The 18,892-nt window shown below is 35.5% G+C and overlaps 1 protein-coding gene across 1 annotated transcript in view; it reads right to left on the reverse strand.

The window, feature by feature from the left end:
• LOC136835783 (serine-rich adhesin for platelets-like) overlaps window positions 1–18,892 on the reverse strand; it is a 212,365-nt gene that overhangs the window by 33,686 nt on the left and 159,787 nt on the right. Inside the window, 4 exon segments of the mRNA XM_067099639.1 lie at window positions 2,920–3,021; window positions 6,483–6,776; window positions 7,142–7,219; window positions 15,708–15,831. Coding sequence (XP_066955740.1) covers window positions 2,920–3,021; window positions 6,483–6,776; window positions 7,142–7,219; window positions 15,708–15,831 — 598 coding nt within the window.

Below are 18,892 nucleotides of genomic sequence, written 5' to 3' on the forward strand. Positions count from 1 at the left end.
CAGCTAAAAGTCTTGATTTCTAACGTGGAGGAAGGCCTCAGCAATCTGGGCATGAATCAAATGAGAAAGATTGACAAATGTTGTGATAGATTATTCTGTCACCTGCCATGTAAAACTCTAAGATGATATCCACAATAAAGAGAGCCCATGGGAAACCCAGAGTGACTACCTTACTTGACAGTATGTGCAGACCCCAGACTCACCTCAAAGGTGCTTATGTCAGTAGTAAACCATAAAGTACAAAGAGATAAAATAAAAAAAAAGCTTATTCCTGAAGTTCAAATGGAGATTAGTGAGACTTCCATGACCAATCAATGATATTATCCAGGAGGCTTAAAGTTTTCTAGCAACTATCTAATAAAAAATCTTGTCATAGACAGTTGATTAAGCTGTGCATGAACAGTTCATCCCTTTAACTTAACCCTCTCGTGCTTACACGGGTTCCTATAGTGCTACCTGGTACGTGACTTATGCTGTGGAGGGAAAAGTGGGGCTTGCACAGAAAAGTTTCTTTGTAAAAATCGATACGTCCAAACTATAACTGATATAGACTTCTAGTTTGTTTTATGATGTTGGCAAATGATTGAATTTTTCTAAAGCAATCAAAAAATCTTTGCAAGGCAGAAATAATAAAAAGACGGATGAACGAAATTTTTAGGAAAATCGTGAATATTTTTTTAATTATGAAAATATAATAATTATGTTTGGGAGTTTATTTTATACGTAAATTCTGTGGACATGTTCGAACTTTCATGTGAAAGCAATCACTTTGCTATAAATGTGTTTACTTATTAGCTGTTACCGATTAAAAAATGCTAATTTTTTGGAGTGCAATTACAATTTTCCAACCTACTTATGTTGATGTTTTGTATGTACACCTAAGTAAGGAATAAGATAGAAAAAAATAAGTGGCATTAGAGAAAGCTGAATAACTTTTCTATAAAATGCACAAAAGAAAGATATATGTATTGTTAGAATAAAATTGAGCAATTGTCGTTAGGATTATGACAAATCTTTTTTCTAAGAAAATATCGGCAAACAGATTATTATATAGAAACGTTGATATTTTTACATTTTGCTGTTCAGCATGATAAAGTACAAAGAATGGCCATTTGAACGATATATAACACATGCACATTGAAGTTATTTACAGATGCACAAACAGGTGTACAAAAAATTATTTGCGCATGCATAAATTCCGGCCGAACTATAGCATTCAATGTGTATATATATACACGCTGACATATTTCGTAACTACTCGGTAATAAATAATGCTAGAAAAAAGTGAAAACTACGATGGAAACTTAATAAATTTCCTATCTATATATATACATTACCTAAAAATCAATAGTATGTTTGTAAATAATTGAGCAATTTAAAGCTTAAAGGCAAGTTTTGTTTTTTCACGTGAAGTCAAGTGTTCGCAAGATTTTTATAGAAACATTGATATTTTACATTTTGCCGTTCAACCGACAGAAGTACAAACAATGGCCATTTGGATGACCTAATGATAATACATGCACATTGAAGTTATTTACAGATGCACAAACAGGCATACAAAAAATTATTCACACACTCGTGAACCCTAGGCCGAACTATGCGGCTTGACTGGGTTCCCGAGTGCTCATATTTACATTTACATTTTTTGTAATTACTCAGTAATGAATAACGCTAAGAAAAAAGTGAAAATTGCATTGGAAAGCTGAATAAATTTTCTATAAATAGCCCACGTAAAAGCAATAAGTGTTCCCAGAAAAAATTGACCAATTGAAGCTGAAAGATGGAAATGTAGAAAGACAGAAATACATGTAAAAAAGTAAATTCTTCACTATTTGTCTTATTGAAAAACACTTGAAATATTATTCAAAATACTTAACAATCACTTGCAAACACTTTTATAATAATAGCAGCAAGCGCTTCCACAAACGCAGATAAATGATGACAAAGCAAAAACGTGGAGAGCGCTAAAAAACGTGCTGAACTCGTCAAACAGGAGGTTAAATTAACTTTAGTTAGAGAGGACTGCGGCGCATGCGCGATACCTATTGGTTTCCTGTTTACGTTTTCTTGTAGGTCCAAGATCTGCCCACGCAATGGCGCAGTCCTCGTTTTCTTCAAATGACTCATTTTTTTTGACTCAGAAATCGTATCATTGGAGTGCATGTGGCAAAAAAATTATTGACGCGGTTTCGCGTCATCGGATCACCAGAGGGTTAATATATGAGATGGGTCAAAATTAAAGTTTTTATTCCTGAGAGTGAAAGACCCATCTCCCTCTGAAGGAAACAGGAATTTTATTACGTGGGAACAGTAGCACCAGCAGGATTAATGCTCCTACCACTGCTCAGCAACAGAAATTCCACTTACAAGTGGTAACGAATCTCTATATAACTTCTATATTGCTTTAGCTGTTCCCACATCTGCTTCTGAGGTGTTACTAACCAACATCACACTTAAGCACATGTATGTTACTAAATGAATGAAATGAAAAACACAAAGATAAAAACAAAATGATACTAGAGAGCTGATTAAAGACAGGAAAGAGCAGTTTACAAAATTCATTGAATATCCCCATCAAACAGTCTGGAAAAAATGTCAACGGTAACCAGACAAACAATGAACCAATTTGACTGACAGGTTGATACTGATGTATCTGCAAGAGCATGTGTTGCATTTACCTACAGACTGTTTTCTTCTTTTCTTTTATACAACTTTTGTCTAGAAACATTTTGTAACAAAAGAGATTGGAACTAAGGAACAGGTTATTTTGAAAGAAATAATTTTTTTGTGGAAACCATTCTACTAATAAAGTATTTGCCTAGGAGCCCAAAACTATACAAAGTAATCACTGATACAAAAATGTAAAAAAAATTATATTATGTAACATACTGAAACAAACCCGACCAATTCACTACGTACATGAGGAGCATGTTCTGGGGAAGATCCAGCAGTGTCAGCCTCATTTTGGGGCTTTCTTACTCTATGGTCTGTGCCCTCTTGGTTCATCCACAGCTCATCAGCCTACAAATAAACGCATACTTAGAAATCCACTTTCTCTTAGCTTTTATTGATGTAAAGTATTTCAAATAAAAACTTAAAAACTACAGTGGACTCATACAGTGAGACACTTCCTGACAAAGAGTGCTCTGCAATGCTAAAAAAACTCAATGTAATCAGAACCATCACAAAATTTATTATAGCCATAAATGTTTTGCAGTTCTATATCTCTAACTGGAGTCATATCTTTTCCTAGTAAAAAGAAAATATGCTGACAGAAAATTGTTTTTGCAGCAATGTTCCACTCAGAGTTGATCAAATATGAACTAATACAGAAGTGACAGAATGCATGTTTCTGAAGGCAATGACCAGGAGGCCAGTAACTGGCTACAAACTGGCTGTCTTTTCCAGACTAAGAGAAAAGTAACATCTTCAGTAATTTGCAAACACCAAAATCTTGGAAACAGATTGCTCATAAAAGGATTTTGAAAAGCTACTGACAGTGTATGGTTTAAAAAAATAAGTCTATGCTATATCAACTTGGCTACAAGTTTAGCAGTACATGAGCAACACAAGTGGGGAGTGAATGCTAATTAGTGATGTGAGTTAGGATGTCACAGGAGAGTCTTTTATTTGTGGCATGCAAAGTGAAGATAAAATAATTATGCTAGTGACTGACTCACACAGCTACGTTTCTATCTGAGCTGTGCCATGTGCGCGTAACCTACTGTAGGCCTTGGTATTTAATGTTTCACTCTCACCTTGTTATTGCTTGATAACTTGATAATTGGCATTGCACTGTAAATATCTATGTATTGTGTTGCTTCCACTTCAAAATCAAAATTAGTATTTCATACCTCCCCTGCCATCTGTGATGCCATGTAAACATATGCATCTCTAGATATCTTGGGTAGCCATCTTGAAGGTGTGATGATTAATAAATATGCAATGGCCAAAAAACTCAGGAAAATTTCAAATCAAAATGACACATTCCTCGTTAAACATCTATCGTTAACTCCCTCTTTAATTTCTCTTGCAAGTTTTGTGCTATAAAACTTAGATAACAAAAGTATCAGCTGGGCTTGAAATATTAAAAATTGATAGAAGCTTGATTAAGCAATGTAAAGTTTGTGAACTCTTTGGGGTGAAGAAAAGAACAAAATTGGTATTGAAAATCTGTGGAAGGTGAGGTATTTTGCAGTGAAATTCAGCCCCAATACAAAGCAAGCACACACAGCTGGTGATGTGTTGAAGACAGTACATACAGTATTCCCTCAATTATCTGCAATAATACATCCGAAGCCCTTGCAAATGTTGGAAATTTGCAGACACAGTAAAAATATCATACAGATGTAAAATGGCAATTTTGTAACTTTTTTTTTTTATTTTGACACTACTGTATACAGTGCAGTAAATGCAAATTGCACTTCTGTAAGCGATCTTATAAAGGTCTGTCTGTTTACTATTAGTCTCTCTAGCACTGTGTATTATCATTTTATCAAAAGTTAATATCCTTTAATAAAGTGTGATTTATATAACTGTTTATCAGTAAACATATTGCATTACCTGTTTATCCAAGGTTTCAACCATAGCTATTTGACTGCCTAAGCTGAAGCAGATTATGATGTGTTTTGGAGTAGTGAGTACAAGCAGTCCTGGTTTATGACGGGTCCGGCTTACGATGCTCCAAGGTTACGACGCTTTTCAAATATATTCATCGAAGTATTTCTGGTTTATGATGCATGTTCGGGGTGATTCACGATGTGTGCGTCGATCCAGCAGAAAAATATGGCTCCAAAATGGCAGAATAATAAAAATTTGGTTTTTTTATGAAAAACTCAATAAAAATGCGGTTACATCATTTTCAATACACCCAAAGCATTAAAGTAAATTTCTTGGGATTTTTGCGATTTTGACGATTTTCGGTTTCGGCCAGTGGCGTAACACTTGGAACCTGTCGTAAACCGGGAACTGCCTATATTCGTAAATTTTCAGATACCCAACCATAAATAAATGGCAATGAACTATAATCCAGACAGAGAAAGAGAAAGGTGAGCAAACACACAGCAAGTGCATACTTTAGTTTGCCTCAATGTGATGCAAACATGTAAGTATAGACATGCACACATACATGTATGTATACACATGCACAGACTGAAATACTGATGGGCAATAAAAGTTCAGATGCAACACGGCCAGCAGTTTCTACTGATGTTATCTTGTAATTTCATCAAGTTTTTCAGTTCACTGGTATTTCAACTTCAGAAAAACTTATCAAATATCAAAATAATTATACTTGAAAAGATATAAAGTATTTTTAAAATATATGAAGTGAAAACATAACAATTTTTTTTATTTTGTTTAGAAATTTAAGCACTAAATAAATTCATAACCACAATTGGAGTTATCCATCACAGACAGGGAAGATGGAAAGGAGCGAAAGGGGGAGGACTTTTAAGTTGCAGAGGAGCTTAATCCAAGCATCCACACAAGCAGTCAATGAGAGAATGATATCTCTATGGCAGAGCCATAAAACATCTCTATCAGCCACTCAAAGGTGGTAAACAGAATAATGTGTACTGATGTTGTTGCTTTTAAAGCAATAATAGTCAAAAGAGCTACCAAGCTAACGAGAACCTACCCAGCTCTCCCCACACAGCTCAGCCAGTCCCTTCCCACGTGAACGTGCTTACTCTGGCTTTTTCTCAGTTTGTTATATGACAATTAATGGCATTACCATTTTTTTTTTACTCCTCAAACAATGTGGCATTACCATTTTTTTTTTACTCCTCAAACAATGTTGCAACCATACAAAATGCTTTTTATTAATTCTTATTTATAATATGTAACAATATATGCACACAGTATATCCATGTGTATTTTTGGGGAGCTGTGGCGCTTGTGGACAATGTCAAGTTGCAGACAGCACATATGCAGATAATTGAGAGATTACTAAGCTACTATGGTCTTCTAGCGTAATGCAGTTGAAGCATGGTTCAGTTTCAAATTAGGCTAGTAAAACTACCCATTAGGCAATTAGGTACACAGCTTAATTATCAAATGTACAGTACGTTATATACTGAGAATTCCTCAGTCAAAACAGGGCCCATGTGCCATTCATGCCATCAAATACAGTACAGTATTTCATTCTGTAAATCATGGCGATGATTAACTACAGCAAAAAAAAATTTAAACAAAAGTCTTGGTTTCCCTGACATTACTTCTATTATTTCTATAGATAACATTAATACTATACTGTATACAGTTTGCAAGGCATAAAGTTATTCCCTCTTGGTAACAAAGGGAGGGTTGTATTATATAAGAGCTAGCATGTACAGAGCCTTCAGAAAGGAAAAGACACTGATAAACAAAATTTGCTTATAAGACCATACTACTAAAACTGAAAAAGTAATACATTTCATCTATTTTCTTATAGACATTACTTACCACCAGGTATAGACTTTAACTTATTACTAAGTACACACCTCTTGAGGATTGTTGTTGGCAAGATGAGATTCATTGTAAACCAAGCGATCATAAATGGAGCTCTCAGAATTGGCAACACTGCGGCTGCCTCCTTGATTGTTCGGTAAGTTTTGCTGGGGTAAATACTGATAATTATGATGGGGAAAAGAAGGATGACACTGCTGAGGAGAGGGAGGATACTGGGGTCGAGGATGAGTGCCTATGTTGGCACAGGATGTCCATGGCATAATACCTGGCATTCCTGATTGTGCTCCTGGACTTAGACTCAAGTTCTTCACATTTCGATACAAAGCCTGGGGATTGGAAAGGTGAGTAATGTTTGGATTTACATTACTTTGAAAAATTACATGAAATTATAACGAAGGTCAGGTGTGACCTTTTGGTCAAGTATGCAAGGATGAGATTATCATCAAATATATTGTATTTATATTGATAAAATTGTTGTTTCCTAAACTAAATTCAGTTCAAGAAACAGAGGACAAAATAACTGCAAATTTAAAAAAGTGAAAACTAATTGAAGTTACACAACAAAAATATATGAAAGTAATCTAAAAAAGCAGGCAAATAATACAAAAACATTAATACATATATATACCACTGACAAATAAATGAAATATACAATGCCTAAATCTTTATAAGCACAAAAATAATGTCTTACCCTACTATCTTCATCTTCAGATGTCAAGCCACTGTCACTGACTTCAGACCCAGACAGCCCAGTTACACTTCCATTCTCCTTTAAAGAAAATTTAAAAGCTTTGCCGATCATTCATCCATTAGAGGAACTGTCAAAACTAATTCCTGTCTTCCACCCAGTGATTTCCAATTATAACTCAAATACATGAGTTGTATTTATGGAAAAATATAAATAACATAAATGATACTGACTGAATTTCCTGATAAAAATTCTACGAATTAATTCTCAAAGATACATCTACTATACTCAATATGGGAGCTTTCATCTTGTTTCCATAATGAATCCTTCCACCCTGACAACTTACAGAGAAGAGTTATATTTTAAATTGTGTAAAAAAAAATCTGCAACCATCCTATGGGATTTGAAGAACTACTCATGATGGACATACAATAGTCATGGTTTAGAAAAGGACACTGTGTACTGCATTGCTCCCTTTCAGCTTCTGATTTAATTTCAGATGTTTTTATGATCATCCTTTCTAGGTGCTTCAAATCTATGGAAGACTCTCCATGTTTTGACTTTCCTGTTCCCTATGAATCTTCCTCTCTGAGGCAGATCTGAGCCTACTTCATTTACATTCCATCTACTCTTTTCCCTAATCCTTTCTATTTCTCTATATGCCTACCATGCCCCCTTGGTACGGGCCTAACAGTCTTCAGTTGGCCAGCTACTTATCTTCACAAGGAGAATTCTGAAGTATCCTTAACCTTGATGGGTCTTTACATTTACCATGCTCTATGTCAAAAGTGAAACATTTGGAAATCAATATCCATTTGGCAATGAACTCTTAAAAGCTATTTTTATGTTTCATAAATACGAGCCTAATACTGCAATAATGCCTTTATCAACTGTCTATGCAGACAGAGTCAAATCACTACTTATAAACAAACAAAATATTATTAATAAGACAAGTAAGACTACCTCCATTACAGGAATCCCTACCTTACCTACCGAAGCCTTCAACATATTGCTCAAAGCGTTGTATCAATTTGAGATATACAATAGGTCACTTTGTATAAAGAGCATGTCAGCAGCTGTCAGTGACCTCTGCCTCAATCTGCTACAGAGGCTGTCTGGTAGGTGTGGTTGTCATTTTTTCTTAAACCATCTTGCTGTTACCATGGGGAACTGATTCTTTGTTTTCACTTACACTTCAATATCTCTTACTTTGTGCCTTAGTAATATACTGCACTGTTCTGCATCACTGTGCCAATTTGCCAGGATTAATGCCTTATGCAGATTTGTGTTCACCACCACACCCTAGAGTAACAGCTCCAAGGATCCAAGGACTTCATACACTTAGCCTTAAAATCTGCCAAGATATGCTAAGGTATGTCTGTTATCAAATATTAATATGATACTGATCTATGTTATTAATTCAAAGTAAAATATATACTGTATAAGGTCAAGACGAAGACACAGGTATGTTCCACTTTGAGTTCCAATATTCTGATAACATGTACAGTGGTAGGGTAGATACTCCTTTCTGAAAAGGATGCTGTGGTTGCCCATCTGTCTCCTACAATGCAGCAAACACTGAATTTATAATGAAACATTACTTTTAAGTCCTCCCACTTAGCTTTCAGCTCCTGACAATTCAACTGAATAACTGTGTTTAATATTGGATATATGCTTGGAACCTTTGCTGTGAAGGCTCCCCTTTCATAGCTTTTGTGTCAAGCCTTTTTACCATGTAATAATGTTATTTTTGCTGGTAATCTCCAAATTTTTACAGATTAAACCATATAATTTTTACTGCAGCCACTGATAAAACAGATATTTGGAGAACAAGTGTAAGCCTTTCAAGGACTGGTGACTTCATGATTCTTCTGGCAAAGATGACCCACCAAAAAATGTTCTTGCAAGGCCATCACCTGGCTGGATCAAATTCTCTAGAGGCAGTTAAAGACTGTCAACAGTCGATGGTGTTGGAAGACCTGGAACCTTTTGTCTCAACTGCCTTGGCAGCAAGTGTGCCAGTCAAGGCTGATGCTGGTCCAGCAAATACTTGTCTTGCCTCTAAAAATGATGTTGATCAGCAAATGCTGAGACTGGATTAGCAAGCAATAGTCCTGTCTCCAAAATATGATACTAGGGAAACCTATGCAATACCTGCCCTGCTTATCCAAAAAACCCAAGGTTAATACACAAAATGGAAAATCAAGGACTATATTAGTGCTGCCAGAGGTCATATCAAGTGCTTCTTCCATGAAACTTGATGTCACTTTGGGAAATACTCTACATCCAAAACTCATAACCCTAAATCAAAGTGAAAATTTTACATAGGTATACACATCATACACTAAATAAATAAAACATCAGCAAGGGAAAATGTTTGTCACAAGTGCATAAACCTGGAAAATGCCTATCCCAAATGAACAAACCAATCACAAAAATTCAACCTACATTACCACTACCACTTATTCTGATTAAGTGATGAAACTTATCTTCCCTTTCACACCAAAAAAAAAAAAATTAAAAATCAAATGCCATCAGTCATACAAAAAGAAGAAGCATTCAACTTATGAAATAAGGAGCTCAGGTTAGGAAAGTCTCAGGCCATTTAACAACCAATTAGCTCATTTATAATTAGCAATCTGATTCTAACATCTCAATCAGGCAAGTAATACAGGCATTAGAAATATAACAGATTTTCTCTAATAAATATGAAAGCTGACATACCAAATTAAAGGGCTCCATCATTACTGACAAGTTTACTCATGGCCAAACAAATGATTAGGATATCATACAACTACACAAAAAAAAATTAACAAAAGTATATGTGGAAATTTTAAAGCCAGGCAAAATTACATTTATTGTACCATAGTTGCTTATCCTGCAAACCCCAAAACACTAAAGTAGTTCTTTGTAAATTAGAAAAAAAGGTTATCAAGTGAGTTGCTCATGGAAAAAAATGTATTCAATTTTTTTTTTAAACAAAATTAATTTCTAATTTTTTCTGTACAAACTATTGCTTTTAACATAACCTATTCATGTATTTGTACACATCCCAGACACTGATGCTTACATAAGAAAAGGAAGATGTCCAATTGCTCATGGTAGGCTGGCACATATGCATTTGATTATCTCAGGCCCCCAGTGGTTAACTGCCTCACTCAATTTCTGGACAGCAGCAACATGACAGTGGGGTAAGGAGGTGGGCCTTGAAGTTAAAAGTACTTGGTCTGATTAGACCCTACCATGGTAAAGCAGGAGGAGCTAGGAACTGAAGAAATTTTCTTACTGACAAGTAAAGTTTCTGAAGCCTCTCTTTTGCTGGATAGACTAAAGTGCCAACAGTACTGATGGATATGGAGAAAAGCATCTTTTGATATTTACTGATGGCTAAAAGTCTCCTTTCCAAAGACAAGTGTCAAACTGAAGACACAGCCTCAACCCTGAAAAGTTTGTTGTAGAATTCCTAGCCTGCCTTATATGTATTACAGAAAACTGGCCAAGATAAAAGTGGGAGGAGTTGCTACTCATACCTGACTTTTAAGGTTTTGATAACCAATGAGTCTGTTACAATCTCCTACCATAACCTTAAAAATTTCTGAAATGGAATAAGCAATACAGTGGTGTGACCTTGTTTCTTCTCTCTTCAACCAAATCTTCCATCTCTGCTTGGCCATAAATGCAATTGCTAACCTCAAGAAGACATACATGGAAGGTGCTGCCTGGAAGAGATGTCTGACAAAGGTTCAAAGTTCTTGTTAATTCCTACGATAAAGTGATGTAGATTCTTACGATATAGTGATGGAACTAGTTCATAGACAGTCTGCCATCTAGATTTTTCTGTTTCCAGAGCTGTTAGTATGAAGGGGTAGTAAGGTCCATTATAATGGTATGGGAAGCAGCAGGGCCCTGTTCTGTGATGTCACTAATGAGGTCAGCTGGGAGAAAACACAATTTCATAAGTAAGCTACCCAGAGGTCTCTGTTATTGAAAGTTGAAAAACTGCTTGACAAGTCTGTCAAGAGGTATGATATCTTTAATGACAAGACCAAGGCTCTACCAAGAAAAGAGATCAGCTGTTTGGCCTTGCTGTCAGAAGGCTTGCAGTCACTAAAAGGGGTTGGCAGGCTTAAGGAAAACACCCAATCATCTGGTAAAACAGAAAGGTCCTTGAATCAGGAAGAGAAAACAATTGTCGCAAAACCATGGGCTATTGTAAACTCTTGGATGATTCTTTGAAAATCATCATTCCTTACATTCTATGAGCATGTCTGCAATTGTGTTGGTCATTCAATGGTCAAACTCAAATCATTGGCTCAGCAGCAAAAATTACACTAATTTTTCTGTTGAAAACCTTGTTATCTGAGGGGAGAGGTACCCCAGGACAATTGTCTGTCTCCAACAATCTGCATCATATTGCATGGGTAAAACTGTGAGAGCAGACCCTTCTCCATGAACACAGTATGCTCCTTCTTTGCAGCAAATTACAACTACAGTCAACACCGCTGTTTGTGGTCTCACAATTCGCAGCTCCACCGATTTGCGGATTTTTCTGTAGAACTTATCCCCAAAATATTTGCGAAAAATTCGGCAATTCGCACTTTTTCGTCGGGTAACATTCACTGATTAGTGTATTTTGATGTTATTTTCATGACTAAATAATTTTTTTTTATGATAAAAACATGATTTACTAATTTTCAGATATTAAAGTAAACACAGCATAATATCATAAAATGAAGTTGTGAATTCTAGTGTTTCCCCTGTTCTGTAAAAAGAAAATGGGACAGCCTCAATACTCTATGAGAGAAAATGGCTCTAATTAAATGTAGTGTATTTTGATATTATTTTCATGACTAAATACATTTTTTATTATAAAAACATGATTTATTAATTTTCAGATATTAATATTCAAGCAAACATAGCATTATATCATAAAGGTACTTTTTCAATGTATTTAAGTACATACTGAACTTATGAATTTGTAGTGCTTTTCCTAGTGTTTCCCCTGTTTTGTAAAAAGAAAATGGGACAGCCTCAATACTCTATGAGAGAAAATGGCTCTGAATGAATGTAAAGGGGGACATGAGTTTAGCTTTCACACTTAGCTGTAAGCCATATATTTTTAAGGGTAATGTTGTAAGATGACTTTGAAATGATATTAAAGTGTTTTAGGATGATAGTTTAAGGTACATTAGGTGTAGGATGATAGTTTAAGGTACACATTTGGTGTCTAAACCTTAAATAGGCAGTTATAAATGTTTTTATAGATAGTCCTTATGTCTGACCTATTTAAATATGCAGTTATAAGCATTTTAAGAGGGTGTGTCAAATATTTGCGGATTTTAGCTATTCGCAGGGGGTTGTGGTACCTATCCCCTGCGAATACCGGGGTTTACTGTATGCTTGTTTCCAACTAGAGTCCTTGCATGCTTAAAGCTCTGTAATGGCAATGATGCCAATTAGCAAATACAAAGGTGGTCAAGTGGCAACAGGAACTTTCAAGGTAAGCAGCAAAATGACTGTGGGTGTGGTGTGATCCATGCTCTATAGATGCTGTGAAGAATATCTGGTGCAAGAAAGATCACAAATCAGGGTTTTCTTCTTGGCGAGATTCTTGTCTTCCAAGTAGTTCCACAGGTCCTTTCATCACGGATGAGGACATTCCAAATGATGTTCTAAAATGTGTGAGGTGTTCACATCTGAGGCTGGAAACTCTCTGAAGTTGAAAGGACTACAGAGAACAGCTACAAGCAGGAAGGGTGTCAGATGAGGGAACTTGGTTAAGAGTTATCATAATGGAGACTGGAGACAGACTATTGAAGGTAGAACTGTGACATCTGAAAGAGGCAATACATGAAGCAGAGAAGCAAGCTTGAGAATCCCTAGCTGATACATTACCAGAAACATGAGCAGGACAAGGCACAGTTCTGGTTGGTGTGGAGTGGTGACTGAAGTAAAGCTGGATGCAGGTAGTTAGCAGGTCAATGGTACCTAGCCATTGGCAGGAACAGGGTTGGCACTAAGTTGGAAAAGAATCACCACTTAAGCAAACTTGGCTGAAGGTGTGTGGGTACTTGGAGTAGGCAGAGCAGTCAAGACCTGGCAATGCTAATATCTGGAACAGGGATGGAGTCATACAATCAGTCAAGCCAAGAAAATTTGGGGGAGCAAAGATTGATGATATTAATCCTGCCTGTGCTGTAACAATTGAGACACTTTGGAGACCACAATCACCTAAGACATGGAAAAGTAAGATCTTCCTTCTCTTGCAGCTGGGGAGAATGGAAAGGTGACAAATAAGAGGAAAAGGAAGCCCTCCTCATCTGAGTAGCTGGGTAAGGAAGCAAAACAGGAGTGGCACCAAAAGCAGTGAGAATGTTAAGCAATACAGCAAAAAGAGTGCATTAAACATCTTGTGCCCAAACAGGACATCATCAAAAGACAGGCACTCATTAACTACTGCAGAACTGACCAACAAAGAGGCAGATTGCTGGGCTAAAATTAAGGCCACAGATGACTTACAAACTAGAAAAGCAGAAACCCTGGAAGTGACTCCTAAAATGTTTCTCATATCAATTCTTGCAAGAACAAACCTTCCAGCTGTTAGAGACAAACCCTGTCAAATCTTATGAGGCAATTCACAAGAACAACCTGGACCCCAACAAGTGCTACATTAAGTTAAATGGGTATATCTTCTGGAACAGTGCCAAATATCACAAAATATTAAAAAGAATATTACAAAAAAATACAATTACACACGAAACATCACATTACTACCTGTGCTGAAAATGTAAGCACTTACAAAGATTGAACCATTTTTGGCATCAGCAAGTGGTTTATCAGCATTGGCAAGCAATTTTCAGTGTCGGCAAGTGGTTTATCAGCTTTGGCAAGAAATTTTCGCCATCGACAAGCAGTTTATTGGCATCAGCAAGCTGTTTATCAGTGCCAATAAACAGTTAATGATGCCAATAAGCAGTTTATTGGCACTTATGATGTTGAAAACGCCATTTATTACCATAATTATTGGTGATTTTCGGTTATCAGCACTCACCCGGGAACAGAACCCCCACTATTAACAGAGGACTGCCTGTACATTTAATCAAATGTAACTGATGCCAATAAAGTACCTAAGTAAATACACTAAAAATGTAAGAAAAGCACTACACCACCAAATCCTTTTATGACAAAAGCAAATGTTAAAGATTAAGAAAAAACTGATGTACTCAATGACCTGACAAGTAAATACCATCACCTGATTTACTTGATAATAACTATCCCTAATTATGTAATCTTAAACAATATCCTAGAATCCTTCACAGGTACTCTGGACTAATATGAAACAACTACAGTGGGTAAAAGCTAATCCTAAATATCAGCATAACAAAGAAATAATTAGAAAATATCAGGTTGTTAGTCATCCTTTAAAACCATTAGCTAAAAGTGAGAAAGCAATGAAAAGATTGAGAAAACACTTAAAAATCTAGTAGGTACTGAAAAAGAAAAAAAAAAATAATCTGAAAATACCTGTACAGTAGTGTGATAGAGAAAAACAGCCTGTGATGACACTTACTGAAAATTTGGTTGGAAGCTTGGTTACAAAGCTCCTTAAAAGCACCTACTGTAGATCCACAACATTAAAAAGAAACAATTACGAAAACTATGAAAAATGAAGCAATGAAAAAATCAGAAGGCTATCCCAAACAACCTACTGGGTCTGAGGAAAACTGTAAACTGATAACTATTCAATGGACATACAAAATTTAAGTCAGCTAAGCATTTGGGACCTGTGGTGACCATATGTGCATGCATCAATCTACCAAGAGCAGTGTATCTTATTTTTGCTTGTTTTATCCTAGGTAGTGTCTGGGATTCATGCGGAGGCATGAATATGCTGTATTAAAAGTAATGGGTTTATGTTGAAATAATAAAATGTTTTCATAAATTTTGTTATCTGTATAAAGGTGATTAGTAATACATGTCCAAAATTTATATTTTACTGATGCACCTCCTCCTGAAGATGCAAACATAGTTTTAACAAACCACTGAAAGACAAGCCAGTTTGACTTGCATTTATTAAAATCTACAGATACCTAAATATTAAAAGTGGACTTTGGTCCTAGCACCTTTCTACATTTGAGCATGGTCATTGTAGGCTTTCCTATATTCATCCATATGACATTAATCAGAGACACTTCATAAATTCTACTTAAGTGTTCAATTTTTTATTGTTACTATCTGAACATTTTTCTAGAAAAGTCAAGAAAAATCCCCATAAAAAGGATGATTTGAGGTGCACTGTCATAATAATGTAGGGTCACAAGTTGTGGAAGACTCAAAGTAAGAAAGATAAAACAAAGTTTAACTTTATCAAAAGCAAATGAAGCTTTAGTGCTAAAACAAAACCAAAAACATGCTGACTGACATTCTCTACACAGTAACAAAAAAGATTTTCTTGCCACCATAGTGCATTCTAAGGCAAGCAACAGTCCTTAACTTCAAAATAATCAGTCTTAATTACAGCCATATTAAATATACTAAAATTCAGACTTATATGTAAATCAATCCTTACCTGTGGCAAAATATTATGATGGTCAGACTGACAGCCTGATCGATGCCAAGAAGATTCCCGAAGAGGAGCTGGGAGGGAGAGACTATTGTTTTCGTTGCTGTTTCCATGGTTGTTAGCATTAACTCTGGAAAATATGTTGAAGGATTGCCTACATTAAATACTGAACTTATAGCAAGAGTAAAAAATTGAAAATATATAAAAATATAAAAAAATATACTGGAAAATGGCCATGCTCCTTCCCCACCATAAAAATATTTAAAGCAACCATTAATTTTTAAAACATCATTATTTTTTCATATAAACCCATCAACCATATTAAACTTTTATCTGTGATCATGAATATCACTGATGTACATTCTTATGTCTTGTGGATAGATGATATAAGTGACCATTCAACCATGAATGCTGTGGACTCACCTGTATTAATTAACCCTCAAACGCCCGAGCCTCTATTTACAAAAGTGTCTGCCGTATGCTGGCGGGGTTTGAGAAGTTAGCGCGAAAGCGGAAGAAGTTTTTCAAAAAATCCGCATGCGCTTAGTTTTAGATTAAGGTTCATTTTGGCTCCTTTTTTCCTTGTTGCCAGAAGTTTAGTATGCAACTATCAGAAATGAAAAAATATCATTATCATATATAAATATTGGAATATGTGATGCAAAAATTCATATATAATTGTAAACAAATGTACTGTGAGCAAAGCGGATAAAGCTAATGAGTTATTTTTTCGTTGTATTGTACACTAAATTGTGATGATTTTTGTATATAACAAATTGTAAAAAAGATCAAAGCAACACAGAAAATATTATCATAAAATGCATGCATGAATTTATGTAACGGACGTAAGGAAAAGTTTTTCAAATTCACCATAAATCAAAATATTGTGCTAGAGACTTCCCGTTTGTTTACAAAATGAGAGGTAAAATGATGGAATACTAGAATCTAAGAGTTTTTGCTTGTGCATTTTTCGACCATTTCGGTCGAGTCAAAGTTGACAGAAGGTTGAAATTTTGGCACTTAGCGTGATTTATATGAAAATATTTCAAAACTGATCGTAAGCTACAACCATAGGTATTTTTATTTGTATTCTACATGAAAATTGTGCACATTTTCATATATAAAAACATTATGTAACAGCTAATATAAAATGGTGCAAAATTACGACAAAGTGACTAAAAATTTCAGAGATTTTCAGGATTGTGACGCGCTGCAGACCATGGGGAAAAGAAGTTTTCAAAAATTCACCATAAAGTAAAATATTGTACTAAGACTTTCAATTTATTGCAAAATGAAGTAAATTTTCAGTATTACTAGAATATAAGAGTTTTAGCTTACAATTGCACATTTTTGAAACCATTTGTCAGTCACAAAGAGATTGACCAAAGGTTGAAATTACACAGCACTTATGCGTGATTTATATGAAAAATATCTCAAAAATTGATAGCGCTACAACTTGTAGATTTACTTTTTGTTGTATTCTACATGAAATGCGCGCACATTTTCATATATAAACTTTATGTAACGACCCCACAATATAAAACTGTGCAAAAATTCTGACAAAGTGACTGGTACTTTCTGAGATTGTAAGAGCCTGACGCCGTCTCTTCCAAAAACGTGTGTGTGTGTGTGTGTGTTCGTCGTCCATCGGAGTGGCGAGACGTTTGGCGTCTTCACAAACAGAAACATACACACAGTTTGATACAGAAGATTCGTTGGAACATTATGAGTACATGATTAGAATGCTTGCATGGCAATGCAAGTAGGTAAAACTAAGGTATACTTAACTTAAGTGGTGATTGTACATACATCAAGACAACAATGGTTAGGGAGAAACAGACGGAAATATTGTATGGTTGAAATCGTGTTCCTTTAGAGAAAGAAAACGAGAAGCTCTTGTTGTCTTGTCCACTCCGATGGACAACGAACAAACGAACACACACGTGTTTGGAAGAGATGGCTTCAGGCTCTTACAAGATTTTCAGCAGAGTTAGTGCTGACATAAAGAAAGTTTTTTTCAAAAATTCACCATAAATCACAATGTTGTGCTAGAAGCTTCTCGTTTGTTGCAAAATGAAGGTAAATGATTGAATATTACTAGAATCTACGAGTTTTAGCTTACAATTGCATTTTTCGACCATTTCGGTCGAGTCAAAGTTGACAGAAGGTTGAAATTTTGGCACTTATCATGATTTATATGAAAATATGTCAAAACTGCTAAAAGCTACAACCATGAGTTATTTTTTGTTGTATTCTACATGAAATTGTGCACATTTTCATATATAAAACTTTATGTAATGGCTAATACAAAACTGTGCAAAAATTACGACAAAGTGACTATAGAATTTCTGAGATTTTCAGCAGTTAGCTGATGCTTTCTTTTGGGATAAGAAAGAAATTCGCGCATGTGCAGCTGGGTCACGCTTGTAAACAAAACAACAGCGTGATCCGTGAACTCCCAGCATCCCTCAAGGCGCGTGATTTAAAATTTTTTGCAAACGAGGCCTATAAGTATTTTTCCGCGAATATTTAAAAAAACTTTTTGTAGTCGATGTATTTTACGTCCACTTGGCACCTGACAGACAATTTTTGTCAACGTAAAATACGTCCAGTCGGCGTTAAAGGGTTAACTGGCTTCCTGATAATTTGTGCACACTGGATGCAGAACAGTAAGAATGAGGGGGGTAGAAAGTGGGCACAGAAAATAAGGCTGATGGATTTGTATGGAAAATATGTTTGTTTTTACAAACAATTAAACCGTGAAAAAATATGTTCGTTTTTGCAAACCTATCAACCATGTGGTAGTCTTATTCCATGTGAAATGAAAAGTCTCACTCCACTGTCCCACTAGGTGATAGGTCATTCCTGACTTTGAAGTTGGTTGTGCTGTTGCGCTTCCTGGGACTAACAGTTTTCCTCAGTGATTGTGCTGTGCCATTTATTTCCTTTAATTCATTCATATGCTTATTCAATTTACTTCATTTAATTTATGCTCCATGAGTTTACTGCTACTTTAGTGCTAATTTGTCACTGACAATTAGTACTGACAAATCCATTATTGCTGTGCTACTTTTATAATTCACTTGTTCAGTGTTAAGCCATTTCATAATTTTCATGATTCCTTAATTTGATATGCAAATTTTGCTTTAATTTCCATTTTCGCCTAGGTTTTACATGACCTGTCTACAATA

The sequence above is a fragment of the Macrobrachium rosenbergii genome, chromosome 55 (assembly GCF_040412425.1).
Source record: "Macrobrachium rosenbergii isolate ZJJX-2024 chromosome 55, ASM4041242v1, whole genome shotgun sequence".
NCBI lineage: Eukaryota > Metazoa > Arthropoda > Malacostraca > Decapoda > Palaemonidae > Macrobrachium > Macrobrachium rosenbergii.